Source organism: Piliocolobus tephrosceles, chromosome 18, assembly GCF_002776525.5.
Source record: "Piliocolobus tephrosceles isolate RC106 chromosome 18, ASM277652v3, whole genome shotgun sequence".
In the NCBI taxonomy this organism is placed as follows: domain Eukaryota; kingdom Metazoa; phylum Chordata; class Mammalia; order Primates; family Cercopithecidae; genus Piliocolobus; species Piliocolobus tephrosceles.
In genome coordinates this window covers 13,603,859-13,627,603 of record NC_045451.1, presented here as the reverse complement: position 1 = coordinate 13,627,603, position 23,745 = coordinate 13,603,859, and the positions used below count along the sequence as shown (strand labels likewise).

At 35.1% G+C, this 23,745-nt stretch overlaps 1 protein-coding gene across 2 annotated transcripts in view; it reads left to right on the top strand.

Annotated features, from left to right (window-relative positions):
- Positions 1-22,528, top strand: part of CDH7 (cadherin 7) — a 133,098-nt gene extending 110,570 nt beyond the window's left edge. The window contains exon 12 of one of the 2 annotated variants that reach the window (XM_023224193.2): positions 17,832-22,528. In XM_023224193.2, the coding sequence (XP_023079961.1) occupies positions 17,832-18,325 (494 nt within the window). In that variant the 3' untranslated portion in view covers positions 18,326-22,528. The remainder of the gene's footprint in view (positions 1-17,831) is intronic. The other variant, XM_023224192.3, reaches the window with a different exon arrangement.
- The last annotated feature ends 1,217 nt before the right edge of the window (positions 22,529-23,745 follow it).

Below are 23,745 nucleotides of genomic sequence, written 5' to 3'. Positions count from 1 at the left end.
TGTTTTGTTTTGTTTTTCTTTGAGATGGGGTCTCACTGTTGCCCAAGCTGGAGTGCAGTAGCAGGATCTCGGATCACTGCAGCCTCTGCCCCTCAGATTCAAGCAATTCTCCCACCTCAGCCTTCTGAATAGCTGGGATTACAGGGGTGCACCACCACACCCAGCTAACTTTTGTATTTTTAGTAGAGACGGGGTTTCACCGTGTTGAGCAGGCTGATCTTGAACTCCTGACCTCACGTGATCCACCCGCATTGGCCTCCCAAAGTGCTAGGATTACAGGAGTGAGCCGTAGCTCCTGGCCTGGATGGTGTTTTGCTCACTAAGTAATACAATTGTTGGCCACACTTTCCAGTGGTATATTTAAAGTATAACTCAGACAAAAGTTCTATCAATTTCATTTTCAAAACAACAGTGAAGATAAATGGCTTATGCTTTAAATTAATGTTTTTTTAAGATTAAAAATAATCTATCTCATCCCGGTTCTTTGCTTTAGAGCACTCGACAGAGGAGATACACTAGACTGGACAATACATTTTCTATACTGTTTTGATAATATGCTTATTTTAGAAATTATGGCTTTATATTCTACTTTTTAAAGAAAATATTTAAGATGGCTTTCTTAAATAATTTGCAAATTTGAAATTATTACAATTTCAGCAATGCAAATGTTATACTTTTAAAGTATTAAATACTAGCACATTTAGTTGTACATTTCTATGATTATTACTTGGTTAAATTCAATTTATAACTCATGCTTGCAGGAACTCATATTTTGCAGCATCCTTTTAAAAATTGGGAGACGTCTAATGTGGACATTGGGTAATGGGTTCATTCCAAAGCAACATTTTTCTTCTCAACGTAACTGCCTGTAACACGGACAACAAGCACTTAATATGTTACCGGAAACTATACTCTGTGTTTTCCTGGGTTTTAATAGAATTAATGAATCCACTTATGACATTTTTATATAACCGCATTTACAATGATAGTCACCATTGTATAATGTTTAAAAACTAGATTTGTGGATTTAGGTAAACTGAGCTTTTACTTCTGCCTCCAACATGCACTCCTTCTTCCCAAGGTTAATGTTAATCCTTCAGTAGCTGGTTAATTAACCTAAAAGTGAAAAACAACCAAACTAGATTCATAAGATTGTTGTGAGAATTAAATCAAACAATTCATATAAAGAACAGAGTAAACGTTCAATATACCATACCACATGGTGAACGTTCAATAAATTTTAAGTGTTACTGATGGCAAATTATCAGCTAAGACCTATTTACTAATACATTATAAATGCTGTCATGAAAATGTAGGTTATTGTCTTAAGTAACTTAAGCTAAACAAGTAAATCTAAAAGAAAATAAACTGTATTTTGCATAGAACTTTACACAGATGCAGAAACTTCCAGAATTTCATTAGAAATGGTAAGTAATTACCTGCTAAATCTAATTAGAATCTAAGGGATTAAATTTTGAAAAAGGTAGAACCACTGCAAACAACTTTTTATTGGTCTAGAAGCTTCTAAAACAAACTTGTCCAGCCTGTGGCCTGCAGCCGCATGCAGCTCAAGATGGCTTTGAATGCGGCCCAACATAAATTCTTAAACATTCTTAAAACATTATGAAATGTTTTGTGTTTGTGTGTGCTTTTTTTTTTTTTTTTTTTTTTTTTAGCTCATCAGCTATTGTTAGTCTATTTTATATGTGGCCTAAGACAAGTATTCTTCTTTCAGTGTGGCCCAGGGAAGTCAAAAGATTTAAATTTTGGAATCTAAAACTTAACAAAAAAGATGTAAATTGCGTATTTATATTTTAGTAGCAGAATAACCTACATTAGAAGATTTTAAAATTCCTGTCATGTTTAGAATGTCTTTAGCTTGAAGGCATAGAATCAGAAAGAATAATGAGAGGACAAGTAGATGATGTGTGGAAGACTTTTTAAGTTTGGTCAGTTTATCATAAACAACTTAGATTATGCCTTAAAGGAATAAGATTATATTCCCCCAATTTTAATGATCCTCAATCATGAATTGATTTTTGATTATTTTAAGGCTGTCTGATGAAGCTTGCTTCACTTTAGTAAATACTTTCACCTTTGAATTTGGGTTTTTTTTTTTGCGATTTAGGTTGCTTGATGATTCTAATTAATTAAAAATTATCAGCTAATTATTACTGAAAGTCACTGAAATAGAGATTTACTAGATTTCATTATTAGATATACTATATACAAGTATACATATACAGTATGTGTGTGTGTGTTTGTGTGTGTGTCTGTGCATAAAGGTTTGAGGGATTTTGTCAGAATTTAAGTGTGGCTACTCTTTCTGCTAAATTTGAACGTATTGCTTAAGTAGACACCAAATTTGGAATCCCTCTTCCACTTCTAAGGATCAATTTTTTTGTGCCTTATATTTTATTCATTTTTTAAGAGTTACTTCAAGTCTCCAAAACCTTAAGTAAAACAAAGTCTATTGTACTGAAATACAGTTTGGAACAAGGGACTTCTGCCTGCAGCTTCCATTTCTACAGTGACCGCCAATAATCCGTGTCATCAAATGCTAGCATTTTACCTCAGAAATGTGGTCTCTGTGTGTCTTATTTCCCAAGTTTTTCAAAGCAGATAATCAGGAATTTTTAGACGTTTTTAGTTTTGTCGCCAGTATTGTAGTCTCTGGATTTTCACACAGTAAGTGCTGAAGTCAATGAGATTAAGTATTCACAGGGGGTGCAAGTGAGGCCTGCAGCCTGACATGAAAATGGAGTTCTAGTACACAATTCATTCTTTATGACACCTCAGAAAGTGGTGTGAATCTCATTTCTAGGCATTAGGTGTCAGGATTTGTAACTCAAACCTTTTAAGACGTCTGAACAAATATTACTAGGAAATAGCAAGGTGAGGAGGTGGAGATGGGAATAACAACTTGAAAATCGAGTTCAGTTAAGAATGAAATTATAGAGTACCTGGACTTTAGACTCTTCAAAAAATAAAAGTACTTGACTACATGTTAAGTCTGTGTTCCAGTGATGTGACAAATTAAAGCTACTTGTAACATGATGGAAGGGGATGCACTGACGTTACCGGAAGTTTAATGCTGGAAGGCATCCCAGGTATCCATGCTAACCCAAACCTTACAGAGGGAGAACTTGAGGTATAGGGTAGGTTTGAGGATTTGTAGGAGTACAGTTAGAGGATATGATGGGATAAGATTCTAGGTCTTCTTATTCTCAATCACTGAGTTTTATTAAACTGCACAAGAAATACATCTTGAAAATATAAAAATGTTTACTCCTATATACTGCTGAAATAATTCATGTTACCTGGAGTTGTATTTGTCAGTCTTCATCTCTATCCGTATTCTTCTAACTTTATGGATGAACTGCTTTCTGATTTCTCATCCTTGCTCTCACCTCTCTCTCTAATTTATTTGCACCTGAATTCTCTAAATAAAAAAAAAAAAATCCAAAACTTAGAACATGGGATTCCTTTATTTACAGTGAGTACAGTTTGAATGAGATATGTTATTGCTATACTCACATTTCATCATAAAATAATCAATTAGATGCCTCAATTATTTTTCATGCAGAAAAAGTCCATCAATATATGGCAAGATATTCTGGTATTCTAAATTTTGAGTAGAAATTACAACCCATGAGTAACATCAATACCAATTTAATTATGCATTTTTATCATAGTTAAATTCACACTTACAGACATATACAGTTATTCTTCTACCAGGCTAAAAATACTTTAAAGAAAAAAAATCTATGAATGACTAAGACATTAGATTATTCAGTAGATTTTTTTAATAAAGGGGAAGAATTTCAGCTGTTTTGTTTAAAAATATGGTTTCAATATTAAATATTGTACTCCTATTCTGAAAATATTACAGCTAAATTTTTTCTTTTCCTCCGCCCACACAAAAATAAAACCTGTTTCTTGCACAATAGAGCTGCCACTGAATTTACTATATTAAGTTTTGGGTGTTTCTGTACTTGGACTTCGAGGTCGCAGTAATTGAAGTCCTGTAGCATTCCTTCCAGTTCTTTGCTCTTCTGAAACAATTGGAATTAGTTAGACCAGCCCAACTTCATAAACTCAGGTTTAATAAGGTGTTTGTAGAAACTTGCTCTTCACTGCATGGGATTCAGTCTCTTCCAGTATGTCTATGATGGTCAGCTTGACAGTTAGCTGTCATGCATCTTTTCACTTTTCTTCCCTGATCTCCCAAGTACTAAACTATATTTGGTCACCAGTAACTGTGGCTATTCATGACTTTTTTCCAACAGAAAAATATTTTCTTGTTTTTGCAAGTGATAGCATTACTGAAGGAAAAAATACGTTAAATTGCGTAGAAAAAAAAAAAAGTGGTAGCACTATGTAAAAAAAATTGATCCCCATCATAATCTATAATGATAGAACATAATTGGCATAGCAGCCCTAGAGATAATAATGTGCAGACTACAGTTGGCTAATTTATGGTAGCAGATGTGTTCCTCTCTCAAACAAGCATGAGTATAATAAAAAGTGAATTGCATTTCATAAGCTTGTACTATGTGCTAGACATCAGCCTAAGTGCTTTACAAGCATTATCTAATTTAATGCTCATAACAAATTTCCTAGGCAAGTATTACTATGCCCACATTTTTTATAAGAAGACTACAACTTAGAGGAAATACACAAAAAGTTATCGGGCGAAAGAGTGTCAGAGTCAGGACCCAAACACAGGGAAGCCTGCCTCCTAAATGTTCTTTATAAGGTATTTTTGCATATGTGTTTCCCCATGTGAAAGAACTCTCCATTTCTAGGAAATGCCAATAGGTCTGTGGATATTACAGCCTGGGCACTGCCAAATTAGGTGCAGGAGTATCTTTGCCGTGTTTCACATAGTGGCTTTATTATTTATCCAGTTAACTCTGAGTATCTTCCAATTTCTTCCAGTCTTTAGAAAACACATTTAGAAGGGTGTATGTTAAATTTGAGGTTATATTCCAGTACAACCAAAATCTAATACACAAATTGTCTTTGTGCATAAACCATTCATTGTACTCAGGAATTTTTTTTCTATATTAACTGAGACTAAGGTGAAATCATTCTCTCTCACACATTTAAAGGAAATGAATTTTGCGATACCTGTTTTGGGAAAAGATCCATTTTAGTTAAACTTTTCCTTTTCTTGAGACCTGGAAAGAATTAGCCCCTTGAAGCATATATGATCTATCACAGCAGGTCGACCAATGTAGCTTCCTTGTTCTATTGGAGAGTTGAAACTAGAAATCTCCATAAAAACATCAATCCTGAGCAATTTTCCTACATTCCTGCCTCTTTTCCTTATTGAACCCCATTTATATGTTTTTCTGAGTGGAATCAGTCAGGCCTCTCTCTTCTCACTTGCATCCTCCAGGGTCAGTTAGTCCACACATACTGTTAACTTTAGTTTGTTGGGCCTTGGATCAATTTGTTTCTGTCTCTTATAGTTGCACCTGATATTTGTCCAGGGTCCTTCTTTTTCCTCTTGAATTGTGGCAACTCTACCATTCTCTATCAGAACCAATCCATCAGTATTGCAGAGTAAGCTTTTAAAACGTAAATGGGATTTTGACACACCCCAGCTTAAAATCATATTTTCATGAAACCCCATTGTCTATGGACTAAAATAACAGACTGTCCAGGACCAGACAGCTCTCATCCAGTTCAACCTTATTTTTCTCTACTTACTTGGTGTACTTTAGTCAAATTGCATCAGTTGCTTTCTCTAAGACTCATTCTGTTTTGTCTTTCTGCCTGGAATACCTCTTCCCAGAGTCTACAAGTGGGTCACTTTTTTTTTTTTTAATTCAAGACTCACTTCTTTGGCTTCTGAGTCCAGGTTGGGTGCTGTTCCTAAGGACCCCGCAACACCTTGTATCTAGGAGTCTTTGAGCATCTGACATGGCTTACTTGTCTGTTTCATTGGTTTTTCTTCTTGTCCATCTCTTCCAGTAGACTGCTTTTAGAGGCAGTCTAAAAGCATTATTTTATCATTATTTATATCATCTAATCAGATGCTGATCTGACACATACAGAACATTCCATACATGCATGATGAATGAAGTATGAATGATTTGAATGTACTCAATTGTGGAAAAGAATAATTGATTTGACTTATTTTTATTACCCGTGGGAGTATCTCCATTAGACCCTGATTTTTCTGAATCCCAAGACTTTATATTTTTAGGACATTTTTTCTGAGATTTGGTCTATCTCTTTAACTCTTCAGGAAAATGGATGTGTCACAAATGAAAAGAATTTAAATGATGTTTACAGGTTAATAGCCTAGAACTATATAATGGCTTAAGAAAACAAATTAGAATAATGACTAAAGGTAGATAGAGAAAATATTGCAGACGAGATGTCAGAGATATTTTATTTATCAGTTTAAAATTCAGTTAAATGTTACAGTTAATATCTCAATCACTCACTTGGATCATACCAATTATGAATCTTTAGTTATCCTTTGCAAAAGTAGTAGAATGGGTCCCTAAGTGCGAGATAAAATTTTAGCCTTGTGTTACTGGGGATCTGCATGAGCCTCAGATTCCATAGCACATAAATCCAGACAAAATGACAGGTTGATTTCCACTCATCCTTCAGATCTTTGCTTAAATGCCATTTCTGATGACATCCTTTTCTGATCACAACCAGATGGTGCTGGTACTCCTGCATTTTTCCTATCACTTTCCTTTGTAAGACATAAATTATTTTACGTCTCTGTTTGAAACATTTCAAAAGAATCAGATGCACTTGCGTGAAATCCAAATGGGTAGTATCATGGTCCACAAAGCAAGCATGTTCGGCCACCTGCTTACCTCTCTAAGGTATCAGGCTGTCAGATCCTTCTCTCATCCAGTAGGAGGACCCACAGTGCGTTTCTTCCCACTATTTTCAAGTGTGCTACCCTCCTCCTGAAACATTCTTGCTGCATTCCTTCACCTGTCAAGTTTAGATTATCTTTAATGCCTCAGCTTCACTGTTATCTCCCCAGGAGGAGTGTCCTAAGCACCATTATTCTCCATCATAGTATTTATTTCTTTTGTAGTGCTTATCACAACTTGTAACTATATAAGTTTGTTTGTTTTGCTCAAATATAAAAGCTTTTCAATGTAGTGATCTTCAAGTCTGTCTGTCTTCTTAACCGGTATATTATTGGGGCCTGTCATAGGCACATATAGAGATAATATTTTTAATCCATAAATATTATTTATTGTACTCTACAGTAAATTTTGCAACCTTATCCACATATTTTAATCCCTTCAAGAATAGGTCCAGTATCCTCTATAATTCATTATTCTACCCTCAGTTAGAATAGAGTAGATAACATAAATTAACTACATTACAGGAGGTCATCAAAATCACAAGTGAGAGCATGGTAAAGTTTACATTTTATCTGTGTATGAGTTACATGACTCAAATTTTAGCGAGACCCAAAAAGTTTGGAACTGAATCGTATGAATTTGTTGTAGAAATTCCACAATGTAGGACCTATTATTGAATAAAAACAGATGTTGCCTATGTGGGTCACACTACTTAAGCCCTTTACAATTAGACACTCACTTAATCTTCATAAAGTTACTATGAAGTGGTTTCAAAGAGGTAAAGACTATTATTTTCATTTTGGAGAGCAGGAAACTGAGGCAAGGAGAAGTGAAAGATCTCACCTACCTGCATACATCCAGGAAATGGAATAACAGGGATTCAACGCAGATGAGGTCCTTAAATAGGCAGGAGCCATGGACTGAGGGACGGGACTTGAGACGTATTCCATGGGTTACAGTGAGTAAGAAGAATTGGTTGAGTGGAACATGTGGTGATGAAGAGTTGAAGCAAAGAGGAAATGAAGAAGCTGGAGTCAAAGGTGACTTGGAGTTTCTGGTTTGGGTATTCTCTTACTTGAGAAAAGAACACAAGATAGGAAACCAATCAGAGGAACGTTAATGAGATTAAACTTACAGATTTTGAATGGTGTATGAGTGAGAGTCCTTGGACAGAACGTTGTTGTCAGTAAAGGAAGTGGTCATAACAAATCATAACAATGATAATAATTACTGTTTTGAACATTTATTATATTCTGACGAGTATATATATTTGTATTATCAAAAATAAGAGTAGTCATTTTGAAATACGGTCTGGTTATCCAAAGAGATAAATGAGAGATTTAGATGTCAGAGACATCAGCTCTTGCCATACAAGAGGCAGTTGAACCTGGGGTTTCACTGGGCTTGCCTAGGAAGAATGTGGGGTGAAAAGCCAAGAAGCCAAGTATGGAACTTGAGGAAGATTTACTGTAAGTACTTCTTAGAAGAGAGCAGCTACAAAAAAAAAAAAAAAAACATGGTTTGAAATAAGAAAATTAATTTATTTTTTCTTTTAAACTGGCTGCAAGCAGCTGCATTGTTTACTATTGGGTAAGTTCAAGAGAGCTGGCCCACACAATTCCCCATGAAGTTCTGTGTCAAATAGGACACACATGCCATATAACAAAAGGGTCACAAAGTGTTCATTGGATTTAGCAAAATGTCAGTCATTGGTAGCCTTGGTCCCAGGGAAATAGCAGGGAAAACTCAGATTGCTCTGGTTTGAGAGCAATCAGGATATAAGAAAGTGGCAATGTGGAGTAGGCTACTTTTACATAAAAGTTAATAATATTGAGGGTATATGAAGATAAATTGTTGGTTGGAAAAATTTCAGGAAACCGTGTCCACTTAATGTCCTCCCTGTTTGAGCTCTGATGTAATAGTGTATCTGGAGGCAGTGGAGAGAGTTTCAAGTTGACCCTGAAAAGAGTGAGGATACCATGTTTCTTCATCATGGTTATTTCTGATCCATCTGAAGCCAACAACATTCAAGCTCAGTTCAATATTAAAAGGAAAAGAAGCTGGGAGCAGTGGCTCATGACTGTAATCCCAGCAGTTTGGGAGGACGAGGCCAGAGAATCACTTGAAGCCAGAGTTTGAGACCAGCCTGAGCAACAAGCCAGACCTCTTTCTCTACAAAACATAAAACAGTTAGCTAGGCATGGTGGCGTGCACCCAAAGTCCCGGCTGCCCGGGAAGCTGAGGCAGGAGGATTGCTTGAGCCTAGGAGTTTGAGGCTGCAGTGAGCCATGATCACTCCGGCCTGGGTGACAGAGTGAGGAAAATTAAAATAAATAATTAATTAATTTTAAAAAATTAAAATGTCTAAATATTAAAAATAAATTTAACAAACAATTAAACAATTTTTGAAATTAAAAAAGAAAAAAACTACTAAAACTTAATTAGTGCTCAGTAGAAAAAAACTGATAGATTTTTAATAAACTTCATGTAAATCAACAGGATCAATACATGGTGAAGAATTACAGAACAGAAAGTTATTGAGTTATTGGAAGGCTAAGTTATATTTGCATGTCCATGTGGATGGTTGTTTAAAATAAATTATTGAAATTGTATACAGATTGTGCTGGCAGATTTTTTATTTTGATTAGATTATTTTTCAAGTATACTTATAGGTACACTAATCATTAAACTGATTATAGCTGTCCTAGTCTTCAATATGTCATTTGACAATAAATGTGAGAATACCTCTAAGACCATATGTAATTAGATCATTCTGGTGTTTGATTCTTTTGTTTAGATCAGTTGTCCAAAATAAAGTTATTGTGAACCATCAGTGTGAAACACATATGTAATTTCAAATTTTCACGTAACTTTATTAGAAAAAGTAAAAAGAACCTATTGAAATGAATGCTAATAATATATTTCAAACACACTATACCAAACTATTATCATTTTAATATGTAATCCATGAAGATTATTATTATTATTATTTTTTTTTTTTGAGGCGGAGTCTCGCTCTGTCGCCCGGACTGGAGTGCAGTGGCCGGATCTCAGCTCACTGCAAGCTCTGCCTCCCGGGTTTATGCCATTCTCCTGCCTCAGCCTCCGGAGTAGCTGGGACTACAGGCGCCCGCCACCTCGCCCGGCTAGTTTTTGTATTTTTAGTAGAGACGGGGTTTCACCATGTTAGCCAGGATGGTCTCGATCTCCTGACCTCGTGATCCGCCCGTCTCGGCCTCCCAAAGTGCTGGGATTACAGGCTTGAGCCACCGCGCCCAGCCAAAGATTATTGAGACAATATTTCACTTTTTTAAAAAAAGAAACAAGTCTTGAACATCATATATTTATTTTACACTTAGAGCATATCTCAAAGAAGAATAGCCACGTTCCAAGTGTTCAATAGCCACATGTAGCTAGTGGCAACTATGGTAGACAATGGAAATTTAAACGACTATTTTATGGCTAGTTAGAAATGATGATTGTTCATAAGAGACCATATAGATGATGATGTTTTTGGTAAAGACTTACTCATCCCTCAAGTCACATTTCAAATGTCATCTATTATGTTGGACTTTCTCTGAGGATCCTGGGCAGAAATAATCCCTTTCCCATACATATTTTCCTAGCATATTTTATATTGCTATATATTTAATTCATTCTATAATATTTAATAAACTTCATAGTTTATTCAAACTGTTGGTCTTGCTGATGGCAAGTCCAACAGGTCTACATAGTTCTAGTCACATTTCCTTGCCTATAATTTATTAATCCATTTAACAAATATTTATTGAGCACATACTTACTACCATGTATTATTCTTTATGCTTAGGGTAAATCTGTAGAAAGCAAAGTCACTGCCCTTCACATGGCTTACAGTCTTAGCAATTAGTACTCATTAAAAATATTATTGAATTAAATGGAATTTAGGCTTTAAACCTGTGGGAGTAGCCACTAAACAATGGATCAAACTTAAGAAAGTGATATTTAACAGATACAAATATAAATTAATGCAATTTGGTTTTTAAAAAAACTTTTTTTTACAGAGTTTTAGGCTAGGTAAAAACCTAGTGGGATGTAATTTACATGACTGAGTGATTTTAAAAGGATACCAGATTCAACATTCTAAATATGTTTAAAAAACAATACATTAGTGGAGTTACTTTCTCTTTAATATAAGTAGCCTTAGAAAGCCAAATACAAAATAGAAAGTTATTGGAAGGCTAAGTTATACTTGCATGTCAATGTGGATGATTGTTTAAAATAAATTATTGAAATAGTATACAGATTGTGCTGGCAGATTTTTTATTTTGATTAGATTATTTTTCAAGTATACCTTATAGGTACACTAATCATTAATTAGTGTACCTATAAGCTGTCCTATTCTTCAATGTTGTCATTTATAAGTGGGAGCTAAATCCATGGGTACACATGGATATAACACGATGGAATAACACACATTGGAAACTACAGAAGGTGGGAGAGTTGGTGGGGAGAAAGGGTTGAAAAACTACCAGTTGAGTACAATGTTCACTATTTGGGTAATGTACACCAAAAGTCCAGACTTCACCACTGCAAATAAATGCATGTAAAAAGTCTGTACTTCTACTCCTTAATTACATAAAAATTAAAAATTTTAAATATATGTATTTTATATGTATATACATATATGGGCATATATATAAAGGGTATATATATATTTATAACTATATATGTATGTGTATGTGTGTGTGTGTGTATATATATATAGCCTTATTTAGCAATGGTATCATTTTGTGGTGATCAGATCTCTTCGGCAGAATTCTGCTAGTTCTGGGTGCCAAAACTGAATATTGAGAATTCTGGCATTTCCAGGCACAGAACATCCAGAGTAGGGGACTCAGGATGACAATGAGGTTTTGAACTCAAGACAAGCTGAACACTACACATGCCTGTGGAGCAAACTTGTTCAACTTGAGGCCCGTGGGCCACATGTGGTCCAGGACGGCATTGAATTTGGCCTAACACAAATTTGTACACTTTCTTAATATATTAGGAAATATTTTCGCAATTTGTTTAGGTCATCAGCTATCATTAGTGTTAGTGTATTTTATGTGGGGCCCAAGACAATTCTTCTTGCAGTGTGGGCAAGGGAAGCCAAAAGATTGGACATCCCTGCTGTAGAGCAAATCTAGGTGACTTCTAACATGTCTGCCATCTTTAAGAGGATATGACAGTTCCTAATAGAATACATTCATTGGGAAGAAGATTAAACTAATTGTAATTGTAGAAACCAGTAAGTCCATGGTTATCATCAAGTGGGAAGATTGGTTAGGACCATAGGACTTGATGATAGTCTAGTGGAAATCATGCGCCACTTTACTGTGCAAATAGACATCTGCCAAAGGTCACACTATAGCTGAGAAGAAAGGTGCCCACTGATTTGCAGTATGGTGTGTGTTTGCACATCAATATTTTTCTCCATATTCCCTTCCTTTTATTTATCTTGGTTTTGAGAGAATGATTCTATCCAATTGCTGGACAACTAAAACTAATTTAAAACTGACAAAAGGCTGGGTGTGGTGGCTTACACCTGTAATCCTTACACTTTGGGAGGCCAAGGCAGGAGGATCGCTTGAGCTCAAGGAACTCAAGACCAGCCTGGGCAAAATGGCAAAACTCTTTTGATCTCAAGGAGTTTGAGACCATCCTGGGCAATATGGTGAAACCCTGTCTGTACAAAAAATATCCGTGTGTGGTGGTGCATCCCTGTAGTCTCAGCTACTTGGAAGTACTGAGGCAGGAATATTGCTTGAGCCCAGGAGATCGAGGATGCAGTAAGCCAAGATCCTTCTGCTGCACTCCAGCTTGGGTGACAAAGTGAGACTCTGTCTCCAAACACTAAAAATAAAACAAAAATAAAGCTAACGACACATCAGTTCAAAAGAGTGTAAAGAATTACATCAAAATTTGTGACATAGTTCGCAGTAGGGTGTTGTAATTTTATATAATTTTATTCTTGTAATTCTCTTTTCTGCATATTTCTCTGCACCTATGCATGTCTGTATCTTCTTACAATGTATTGCACTAAGATTCATACTATATTTATCTGTGAATATACGGTCTACAGTGTTGGAACTGCTTTCTTGTAGGAACCCTCTCTTGATATGCTTTTGCCAAGTGCAAGTGGCACTATTTCCTATCTGCTAGGATGCTCAGAAAATGTTGAATTGAATGTTGTAAGACTGAATTCCAAAACCAGAAATTTAGGCCTTCATCGTGCTTTTACTGCTGTAATAGCACTCTAACTTATTTTCTAACATCGATTCCCCTATCTTCCTCTCCTTGGTCCAGTAAGAATGACTTTTAATTTTTTTTTAAACAATCTGATTATATCATGCAGTCCTTAAAATACATTTGTTCTTGGACCTGTAGGGTCTGACTCATGCCTACAGCTCCACCCTTACCTCACCTCTTTCTTTGTCCTCCAGTCACGTTGGCCTCAAATATCTGCTCACTGTCGTCACCATACCAAGCATGTTCCTCCGTATCACATCTTCCCATCCCTACCCTCAGCGTCCAGTTATCAGCAGTTAAGTCTTTCTCATCTTCATCTATTTCCCCTAGTATATTTCTTTTAAGATCACGTTTCCCTCTTTTGGAACAGTTATTACAATTCCACTTTTACATTTATTTATTTTAATGTTTGGATCAATATCTATTGGTCCCAATGAATTGTAAGGTCCATGAGTAAATGTTATATGTCTGCTTCTATGTGCAACATTACACTACAATACCTAGTGCATATCATAAATGGTTAACATAGTTTTGTTAAACAGATATGTAAATTCCTGAAAAACCAGAACAATCTAAGTGTCAAATATGACTAGATTTCAGCTAGAACTAAATCTTTTCTTCTATTTCCACTCAGAAGTAGAGATCATATGACAGAAAAATGATAAAACCTCTTAAAATATATAATCTTATGCTTATTTAGACAGAGTATTCTTCTTAATACAGTGATTAACACCATAGTCTATGAAGAACAGTTAATTCTTGTTCTATATAAACATTAAATTATATTTTTTATATGCACTTATATAGCTAGAAATTAATACTTTCCGAGGTCATTCAAATGTTAAATTATCTGACCTTCCAAAATACCATGTTTTTCTTTGCCTTGGACAAGATTGGGAAATAAAGCAAACTGCATAAGACATTAATATCTTTGATGTGTATTGTACCTTAGGGCTGATATACCCACAGATACTTTAGAGTTTTACTTTGATTGAAGATTTGAGAATCAAAAGTCAAGTTTATCAGTAGCATGAAATACATTTACAATCAAATATAAGAAATAATTGATATATACTATGTATAGGTATATATTTATGACAACATTTATTATAATTAAAGAATTGATAATTTTGGAATGGTTTTGTCTACTTAGACATTGATTTAAAAGAGCATCTAATTATTATGTAATTCTTACCCTCTTTATACCCTTACTGACTCTCATACTCATTCATTTCTTACATCCTTTTGTTCTCAACTGGACGAAGTTCTTTCTCCTCCTTAATTTTGCTGTTCAACATGTGTTAACAGATGTCTTATTTCTACCTGCCTCCATCTGTGCATCCCATCACTATTTTCTCTCAGCATCCCTGTTCATTCCCTGCTTTCCTTGATTTGATTTCTCACTAAGAAGTTCTGCTGGGTTCTACTTTGTTTCTACTGCAGTTACTTTCATTTTGGGGGAACTATGTAAAAAATTTCAGAAACTAAAGTTGTATATAAATATAACATAATTATTTTTTCATCCACGTATTTTAAAAATTGTTGTCTTTCTTGAGCAAGCAATTACCTTTTGAGCTTTCATACTTGTCACTCTTAGCCTTTGTTTTTTAATCACCTTCTATGAAAGTACTACACATACAGTATTATAAACAGCGTAAGGGTTTTGAAGACAGACTGAGATGGAGTATGCCTCACCCCTCACTACTGCATTTAATTACATTTAGACAGTTATTTTATGTGTCTAAGACAACCATCAAATGGGAAAACCCCTACCCCAGAGAATTGTTGTGAGTGTTAAATAATATGTTCTGTGTGCAGACCTTCATTTCTCATGGTACCGCCTTTCCTATTTCCCATTTAATCTTTGGTACATATGTCTAGCCATATATGGTACACTTTCTACGTTGCTTGTTACCTTAAAAATAAACTGCTCTGTTGCATACTGACAAGTAACTGGGATTCTGATAACTCTACTTATGTTATTTCCAATGTTCTTTATCTCTTCAGTCCACACTGTGAAGATTGATGTGGACTATGATTATCATATATTGCTAATTTCAGTTAGTTTGAAAGTTACTTGTTCCAACATCACACAACTAATATGTAGGAAGGTTGGACAAGGTGTTTCTGACACCAACACTGTAGCTCCTGTTGTAGCATTCTGGCATGTACCTTGACAACTACAAGGCATTAGAGTGGTGAAAGTGCTAATTCTAAGTAGACAAGAAAGGACAATCCGCTTAACAGGGAAGGAAGGTGAATACCAGACTACTTATGGGAACAGAAAGATATACAAGCAGTAACTTTTGAACTTAGGTTGGTGCAAAAGTAATTGCGATTTTTGCTATTAATTGCAAACACCAGTTACTTTTGCACCAACCTAATACCTATATGCCCTCTTGGTGAAGCTAGTTGAAAATATCCAAATGAAGTAAACAGGAGCAAAAAGAGAGCAGGCATATCTGTGCCAATGCAGCATGAGAAGGTGGCCAGAAAAGCTCAGAAATATATCAGTTTCTGAACTGTAGGTCATCCTTAAAGTGTAAAGCTTATGACAAGAGCAGTACAATAGGATCCAGTGGGAAAGATAAGGAAAAAGTGCCACACACAAAAAAAGTTGTTTTCACCACTATTTCCACAGATCACCAGTACAGTTTGTTCATCAGTCACATTCCTGTTGATGATGCTAACACAGATAGCCGACAGACATTTAGGAAAGCATATATTTTTATTGAAGATGAATTCATTTTATTTAAAATTAAATAAGTGCTCAGTCTTTTGGTTTTTGAAAGTACACTGAGGTGGGGGATGGAGTATGCCTCACCCCTAGTTACTGCAGTTAAGGACATTGATGCCCTTTTTGGTTTTGTATTTTTATTTTCAAAAGTGTTCCTAATGCCAGAGTAAAAAGTTTACAAGATACTTTAAAAATATTTCATGCACCCGGGCGCGGTGGCTCACGTCTGTAATCCCAGCACTTTGGGAGGCCGAGGCGGGCGGATCACGAGGTCAGGAGATCGAGACTATCCTGACTAACACAGTGAAACCCGTCTCTACTAAAAATACAAAAAAAACTAGCCGGGCGTGGTGGTGGGTGCCTGTAGTCCCAGCTACTCGGGAGGCTGAGGGAGGAGAATGGAGTGAACCTGGGAGGCAGAGCTTGCAGTGAGCCAAGATCGCGCCACTGCACTCTAGCCTGGGCGACAGAGCAAGACTCCGTCTCAAAAAAAAACAAAAAACAAAAAACAATATTTCATGCCCACTTTTAAAAATATGATGACAATAGCGTACCCAAAACGATAATCCATATAATATACATTTTGGGCTGTTCCGACTTTCCAGAAAAAAATCTTAAGCTGATGCAATATAAGTTGTTAAAAGGTATTTTGTAGACGAATAAAGGTACTTCATTGCTTTACATATTTTTAAATTCCAAAATTCAAGAATACCCTTTTTATTTCATTGTAGTTTAGTTGAAGTAGCAGTGAAATTAAATGTGTTCCCAAATCAAGGAGCATGCAGTCACTCGGAGGCCAGAACACTCTCCTTATTTGTGTGTACTAGTGAACAATGCACAGAATATGTTGTTTGTTTAAGTCCCCCATATAGCCAGTGTAGTTGTTCTTATTTGTTTGACAGTGCAATCCTGCTTTAAGATTCAATTATCAGTTTTTTTTTTTTTTTTTGTTGAGACGGAGTCTTGCTCTGTCGCTCAGGCTGGAGTGCAGTGGCCGGATCTCAGCTCACTGCAAGCTCCGCCTCCCGGGTTCACGCCATTCTCCTGCCTCAGCCTCCCAAGTAGCTGGGACTACAGGCGCCCGCCACCTCGCCCGGCTAGTTTTTTTTTGTATTTTTTTTTTTAGTAGAGACGGGGTTTCACCGTGATAGCCAGGATGGTCTTGATCTCCTGACCTCGTGATCCGCCCGTCTCGGCCTCCCAAAGTGCTGGGATTACAGGCTTGAGCCACCGCGCCCAGCCAAGATTCAATTATCAGTTTTGATATAGGAAGATAAATTCCTAACATTAAAGGGGTGATTCATTTCTTAAATTTAGCTTGGACAGTTGCTGAAAATCTCACAGCTTGTATTCTGTCTGTAGGTATAATGGATAAAGACCAAGTTCAGTATGTTATACATGAAAGTGGGACTCAATTTATTATAGAGAAGCTTTTAATCTTTGTAAATGGCCTGACATGCTGGATTTTATTTAACAGTTGACTTTTATAGAGAAGGAGTAGGCATTTCTTCAAAGAACCTGACTGAATGCTATAATCCATTTCTTTCTGAAATTGCAGTTGTTAAATTAGACACAAAACATTTATGAATTTCAATTTGCCTTTCCAGCAATTAAGGAGTTCAAAAAAATCCCTTTGTGTTTCCTGGCTTTGAAATGATTATGTTTATTATGAACTGGCCCTTCAATTTCTTCTATCAAATACATTGGAGGTTACGTTAAAGAGGAAGACATCAGTTCTGAACAGGTGTGAAAAAGGGTTCCTTGATGTATAGAAGTGTTCTATTTTAAAGCCATTTTAGCAATTTTAGCACATCTACCGCTGTGAATCCTCGTGGAAGTAGGTGGCCAATTCATTTCTCTTTAAAGGGAAGAAAACCTGTAACTCAGTGTCCTGGGCCTAATTTTACCATGACCTGGGGCAATGGGTGAGTTTACTGAAACTTTCTCTTCCTGTCTCATTGTTTCAGTGTTGATCCTCCTTATCGTCACTATGAGAAGACGGAAAAAAGAGCCCCTTATTTTTGACGAAGAAAGAGACATCAGAGAAAATATTGTGAGATATGATGACGAGGGCGGGGGAGAGGAGGACACGGAAGCCTTTGACATGGCTGCACTGAGAAACCTCAACGTCATCCGAGATACCAAGACCCGGAGGGATGTGACTCCAGAAATTCAGTTCCTGAGTCGACCAGCTTTTAAAAGCATCCCAGATAATGTCATCTTTAGGGAATTTATTTGGGAAAGATTAAAAGAAGCCGATGTTGATCCTGGTGCTCCTCCTTATGACTCCCTGCAGACATATGCTTTCGAAGGAAATGGCTCAGTTGCTGAGTCACTCAGCTCTTTAGATTCCATCAGCTCAAACTCTGATCAGAACTATGACTACCTAAGTGACTGGGGACCTCGCTTTAAACGACTCGCGGACATGTATGGGACTGGCCAAGAGAGTTTGTACTCATAGCCTTGGAACCTTAATTTGAAATGTACTGAAGAAAAAGTAACAGCAAAAAATAAAATACAATGAAACAAAATAAACCACTACATACAGAAAACAAGAACTCCACTTGCTGGAGAAAGATGGTTGTAAATATTTCTCCATTTTTAATTGTTTAGGTTTCTGCCTTGGTGAGGCATATCTTCATTGGACTTATCTAAGGGACTGCACTGACCGCAGACTCTGAGCGTTTGAAGGTTTTTTGATAAAAAGAAATGCTCAGTGGTTTGTGAATAGATAGCAACTCTCATCTACCTGCAAAGGCACCAAACCTCTATGAGAAAGTAGTGCCCTGTGTTGTCAGTGAGTCAAAGATGCCCTGTACATACCTTCATGGTACTGTCATTGAGGGGAAGAGAACACGATGAGCTATTGAAAAACCCTGGAACTTCTTGCATATCAAAACTTGGGACAAATTTAATTTACAGAGATGCTTATAGCTTACTATATTATTGAATCCAACAGAATTATGTTGCTCTTGACTAACAGAAATATTTTATTTAGCAATATATAAATTCCCAGAAATTCCTTCCTAACTGAAAACCCTGCCACAAAAGCCAGTAAAATTTAGTTTAAGGCAATATAAACCATTGTTTATCCAATAAATTATAAAGTGTTCCAAATAAGAAAAAGGTAAATAATTTTTGAAGTTTGTGATAGTTTTGAGATGCTTGTGTAGGTATGATAAAAAAAAAAAAAGTTGCTGTCTATTCATTGATTTTTATTCTCTCTTCTGATTCGTACAGGAGAATATCTTTTCTTTTTTATTTGACACATGGTGTTGTATTTATTTTGGAGCTCCAATCTCCACTAAATTCAGGTCCCTCATACTGCCTCATAGTATTAAACTCATCAGAACATGCTGATTTTTCTCCAGCCCGAGCTACATGAAGGAAATGAAGCATGGAAATGGAGAAATAATAGTAAAGCAATTGAGCCCTGTTGCAGTTCACATCTCAAGGAGGAGCACAGCTACAAGGACATATAAATTGTTCTTCTGAGCCATTAGAATGTCAAAACATTGGAATAAAATATTTGTATTTTAGAATTCAGAGCAAATTGAGATTTTCTTTGATGCAAGAATTATTTTTCAAGGTCATGAGTTCTACATGCTCCAAAGACTTTCAAGAATCCAACCTTTCTTGCTGCAAACATATTGAGTAAAATACTGATTTCTTAAAAATCTTAAACAATATAATGTTATAAAGACTAAAATCCATCTTTAAATTCTGATGCAAATATGTCCCTCAAGAATTAACCAAGCAATGTATGATTTCTATGTGGTTTAGATTTGCCAAAGGAAGGAAGGCAATTGCAAGTCATCATGTGTTTAAGTCTGAGATGAGCTTCTTAGAGTATGACTTTCATGACCAAAATGATATTTCTACCTATTATTTTTCCTAGGTTAATACTAGTCTAATGTGCATATATATTCAAGTAAGAATGGATTTATTTTTTCCTTCCTTCCTCTTTTGAAAATAATTCATTGTTGGGTTCCTAATACATTTACAGATAGTAAACACTGTGTAGAGAATCATGTTCTAAAAGTGCTTTTTGAAAGGCAGACAGTGAAATTAGAATATTAATATGTTGATTACACAAAGAAGAACTACATAGGATTCTGTAAACTTGCAGCCCAACTTTAAAAATGAAGTATGTAAAAGTGACCTTCAGCTTCATAAAAATAGATAATCCAATAAATTTGATTACCTGCAAACAGTTCTTTTATTTGAATAAAGTTTTGTAAACATTATTTTATAACTATATAGATATGCTTCTTGCTGTATTAATATGCATATATATTTTAAAAAATTATAACAGAGTGAAATATACTGTTCATAACTTTTAATCACACATGCAATTTTTTCAAATTAAGAAAAAAAAAGCAGTGTATTTACCCAGTTTAATAAAATCAGAATGTGGTGCAGGAATTACATAGATGTTAAATCAGCAAGGTGCTGAGAATACAGTTTGTCATAATTCCGTTGTTGTCTGCAAGAAGATGAAATAGTTTAGTACATTTGGATTATGTTGTCAAAACTGCTGATTGTTGCACATATCACTAAACGGAGGTGTGGATGTATTTTAGAAAAGGAACACACATCATTCACCCTTCTTTTTCCGCTTTTAAAATGTGTGTTTTTTCTCATTAATTTTTTCAAATGTTTACCAGTGATAGATTGGAAAAAGAAAGGTTCACATTTAAATAATAATTTAAAATTATTGCATATACCCAATTGCTATTTATGTGCAGATGATTATATCAATGCAGTATTAAATTTGATTCAGTGTTTTTTAATTTAAAAAAATTTCTTGAGATGGCTGGAAGAATGTTCCTAATAGAGGTAGTATTTACATGAAGTCGTCTAAGCTTAATTGTAAGAGTAGTAAATGTTCTGCTGTTGCTTATTTTAGTTTTATTTTTTCTTCTGAAAACTAATGCTATATATGATGACTGACAATACTTGAGATATATGCTTTGTTTTAAAAACAGAGATTGAAGAGTTGATTGGTAAAATTAATATTAAATCTATTTGGAAAAATTCTCCAAAAATCATTTAAATAAATATATATTATCAAGTTGCTTAAATTCAGTGTTATACTGAAACCAACTAGAATGAGCTCACAAGAACTAATTATGCATATCTCTTCCCACCTCCAGGTACAGTGATATCATTTTGGTATGTTGATGTCAGCCTTGGTGGGATTATTTAGACCACAACAGTAATTAGCAAACACTACCCTTTTCTCTGGAGAACAAGTTGTTAAACATTTACCAGCACTCTACTGCTTAAATTATTTTGTAAAAGGTCATGTGATAATTGTAAATATGTTATGAATTTATATGATTTAAAATAATGACATGAAAGGAATTTATGCTATATTTTACTACTAAATATCAATGCATATGGTAGTGATTTCCTGACGTGAAATCCTTGGAGCTACTTGTAGACAGGGAGAGGATTCACTTCTTTATGGAAAACAATGGCCAAATTTTAAGTAGAGACAATAGTTCAGGAAGTCAATATATTTAAATATCTTCCACTTGTCCATATAGGAGCATCAATAGACACTCAGGGTGTGCCAAATTATGCCCATTTTGAACAGTTTAATTTATTGAAAAATCAGATGCATTTTACTTGTTACTGTCTATGTCAAGGAGATACACCCAAGCCCTTAATCTGAATTGTCACCATTGCATTATTTAAAATCAACATAAAAATCAAAACTTAAGAAAATGGATTTCTGGAGATCAAACCTAAATTATCAATCTCAGTTCACAAATTAGTCTCTCAGAGAAATATTCCTAGATCAGTCAGCTAAAGGAACAAAATCAAGAAAAAATTAGGTAGTAATTTACAGGCAATAAGTAGATTTTTCTACAAGGAATCACCAGATCGGGGATCTGGTAAATATCTTTATTTGCCAGGAAGCTTCGCTTATGACTACAGTTGAGATTAGTTGTCTACAAGATGCATGCAGGAGGTGGTAGTGGTTAAGTGACGGTAGCTGCCTTTTCACTCTGCCCTCTGAGGATGTTTTAAATTATTTTATCTTCATGCACAATTACATTTACTACATTGGATGATAAACAGACATAGGCAATTATTTTCATGTCAACGGCATAGTTACATAATGTAGGAATGATATTTGTGATATGACCCACATGCCCAAGAAATGCAAATGCAAATAGTGTTAGCATTTATATTGAAATATAAAATCTAAAGGAGCTTAAAATAAACTAAGCTAAACACACTGCAAGAAGCTAAATGATTTAGTTTAAACATGTTAAAGTTTTAAAGCACTAGCTGTAAATATTAATCTTCAGATTTTCAATTCAACATATATTCTCTTACAAACTGTTCTAATAATAACCCTAATTATTTTCCAAGTCACCATTTAAAGTTTTATTTACAGTTGACCTAATCAAATTAAAGTTGATGAAAGCTTCAACTTATTTTGTAACTCTTTCTGGTCAACGATGCCTGGAGGCAGGTGAAATATATATGGCAACTAATAGATAAACCAATTTATTTTATGTTAGTGTATGTTTATTTTTTAATTATGAATAATGTATATTGTGTGTATATATGATGGTGTATGAAAGTTGGCAATGAAAGCTAATACAATCATGTTAGTTGGCTGGATATAATAAAGAACAAGAAAGGAATAATAGCATTTGCATTTTAAATATAATTGAAATGATTTCAGAAGAGTGGGATAAGACCTTAAGAAACATGGGAGATGTTTAAGGCTGTGATTTGGTGGATGCTGTAACGTATGATTCTGTGGGTAAAACTTTTCAAGCAAATCAAGGCAGGCAGTGTGTGTTGCATTCTGACACTTTTTCATTATTATGCTAACTTCTACTGGCTCAGAATTTAACTGAAAAGGATGTGTCCCTGTGTATGTGTTTTTATGTGTGTGATTGGGAACCTTGAGAGATGTATCTGAAGCAATGTAAAAATAAGAGTCTCATAATGCCTGGTAAATGCTGGCATATTGTTGTCACTTGCCAAGTGACTGTTAGGCAATAAGACTAGAAAATATGGTACTGAATGAAAGGAGAAATATCTTATTTGCTGTAACCATCTAATTTATATTAGGATAAAGATTTCAGTAGCTAAGGAAAGAACATTTAGCTGAATTATTTGAGAAATTGTCACATATTATTGTGTAGATTTAATCTCATTGTTAACACACAATATAGAGTGTGAATTATTTGTTACGAAATGTTACTGGGCTTTGGTGTCGGTGTGGTATACCAGAAATTACCTCTGGTCTATGGTTATAAAATCTAGGTCAGAAGCTCAGTTTCACCACATTTTTGCTGTGCCCTAGATGCCATTCTAATTCTCTGAACTTTTATAGCTTCATGATTAAAATTGAGTTAACTACTATCCTGTTTCAGAGGCTTGTGAATGATTAAGTGAAAGACTGTGTAAACTGTAAAACACTATAAAAATATAGAGCTTTATAATGGGAAATAATGGGAATTATGTAAAAAGGTAAATTATTGTTATATGGTAAACAGAGAATTTCTGTTTGGAGATATATACATTAAGGAAAAATACATGCAATTTGGTATCCTACATTGGGAAATAATATTCAAATAGAAAATTGTCATAATTAATTGAAGCCACTCAACTACAGTCATAAGATCTTAAAAGAGTGAAGTTTAACTCAACCTAATTCAACCATTCATATGAATTGATATCCATATGTGAATGGGATTGTAAATAAAGAACAAATCTTTCCTACTTATGATGATGACTGAGTAGAAGACAAAGGCCTGCCTTTAGATGATCCCAACCTCATTGCTGAACACAAAACACCAGAATAGAGAAAATAAAAAGACAATAATGAGTATAAGTTAAGTGGTCTTC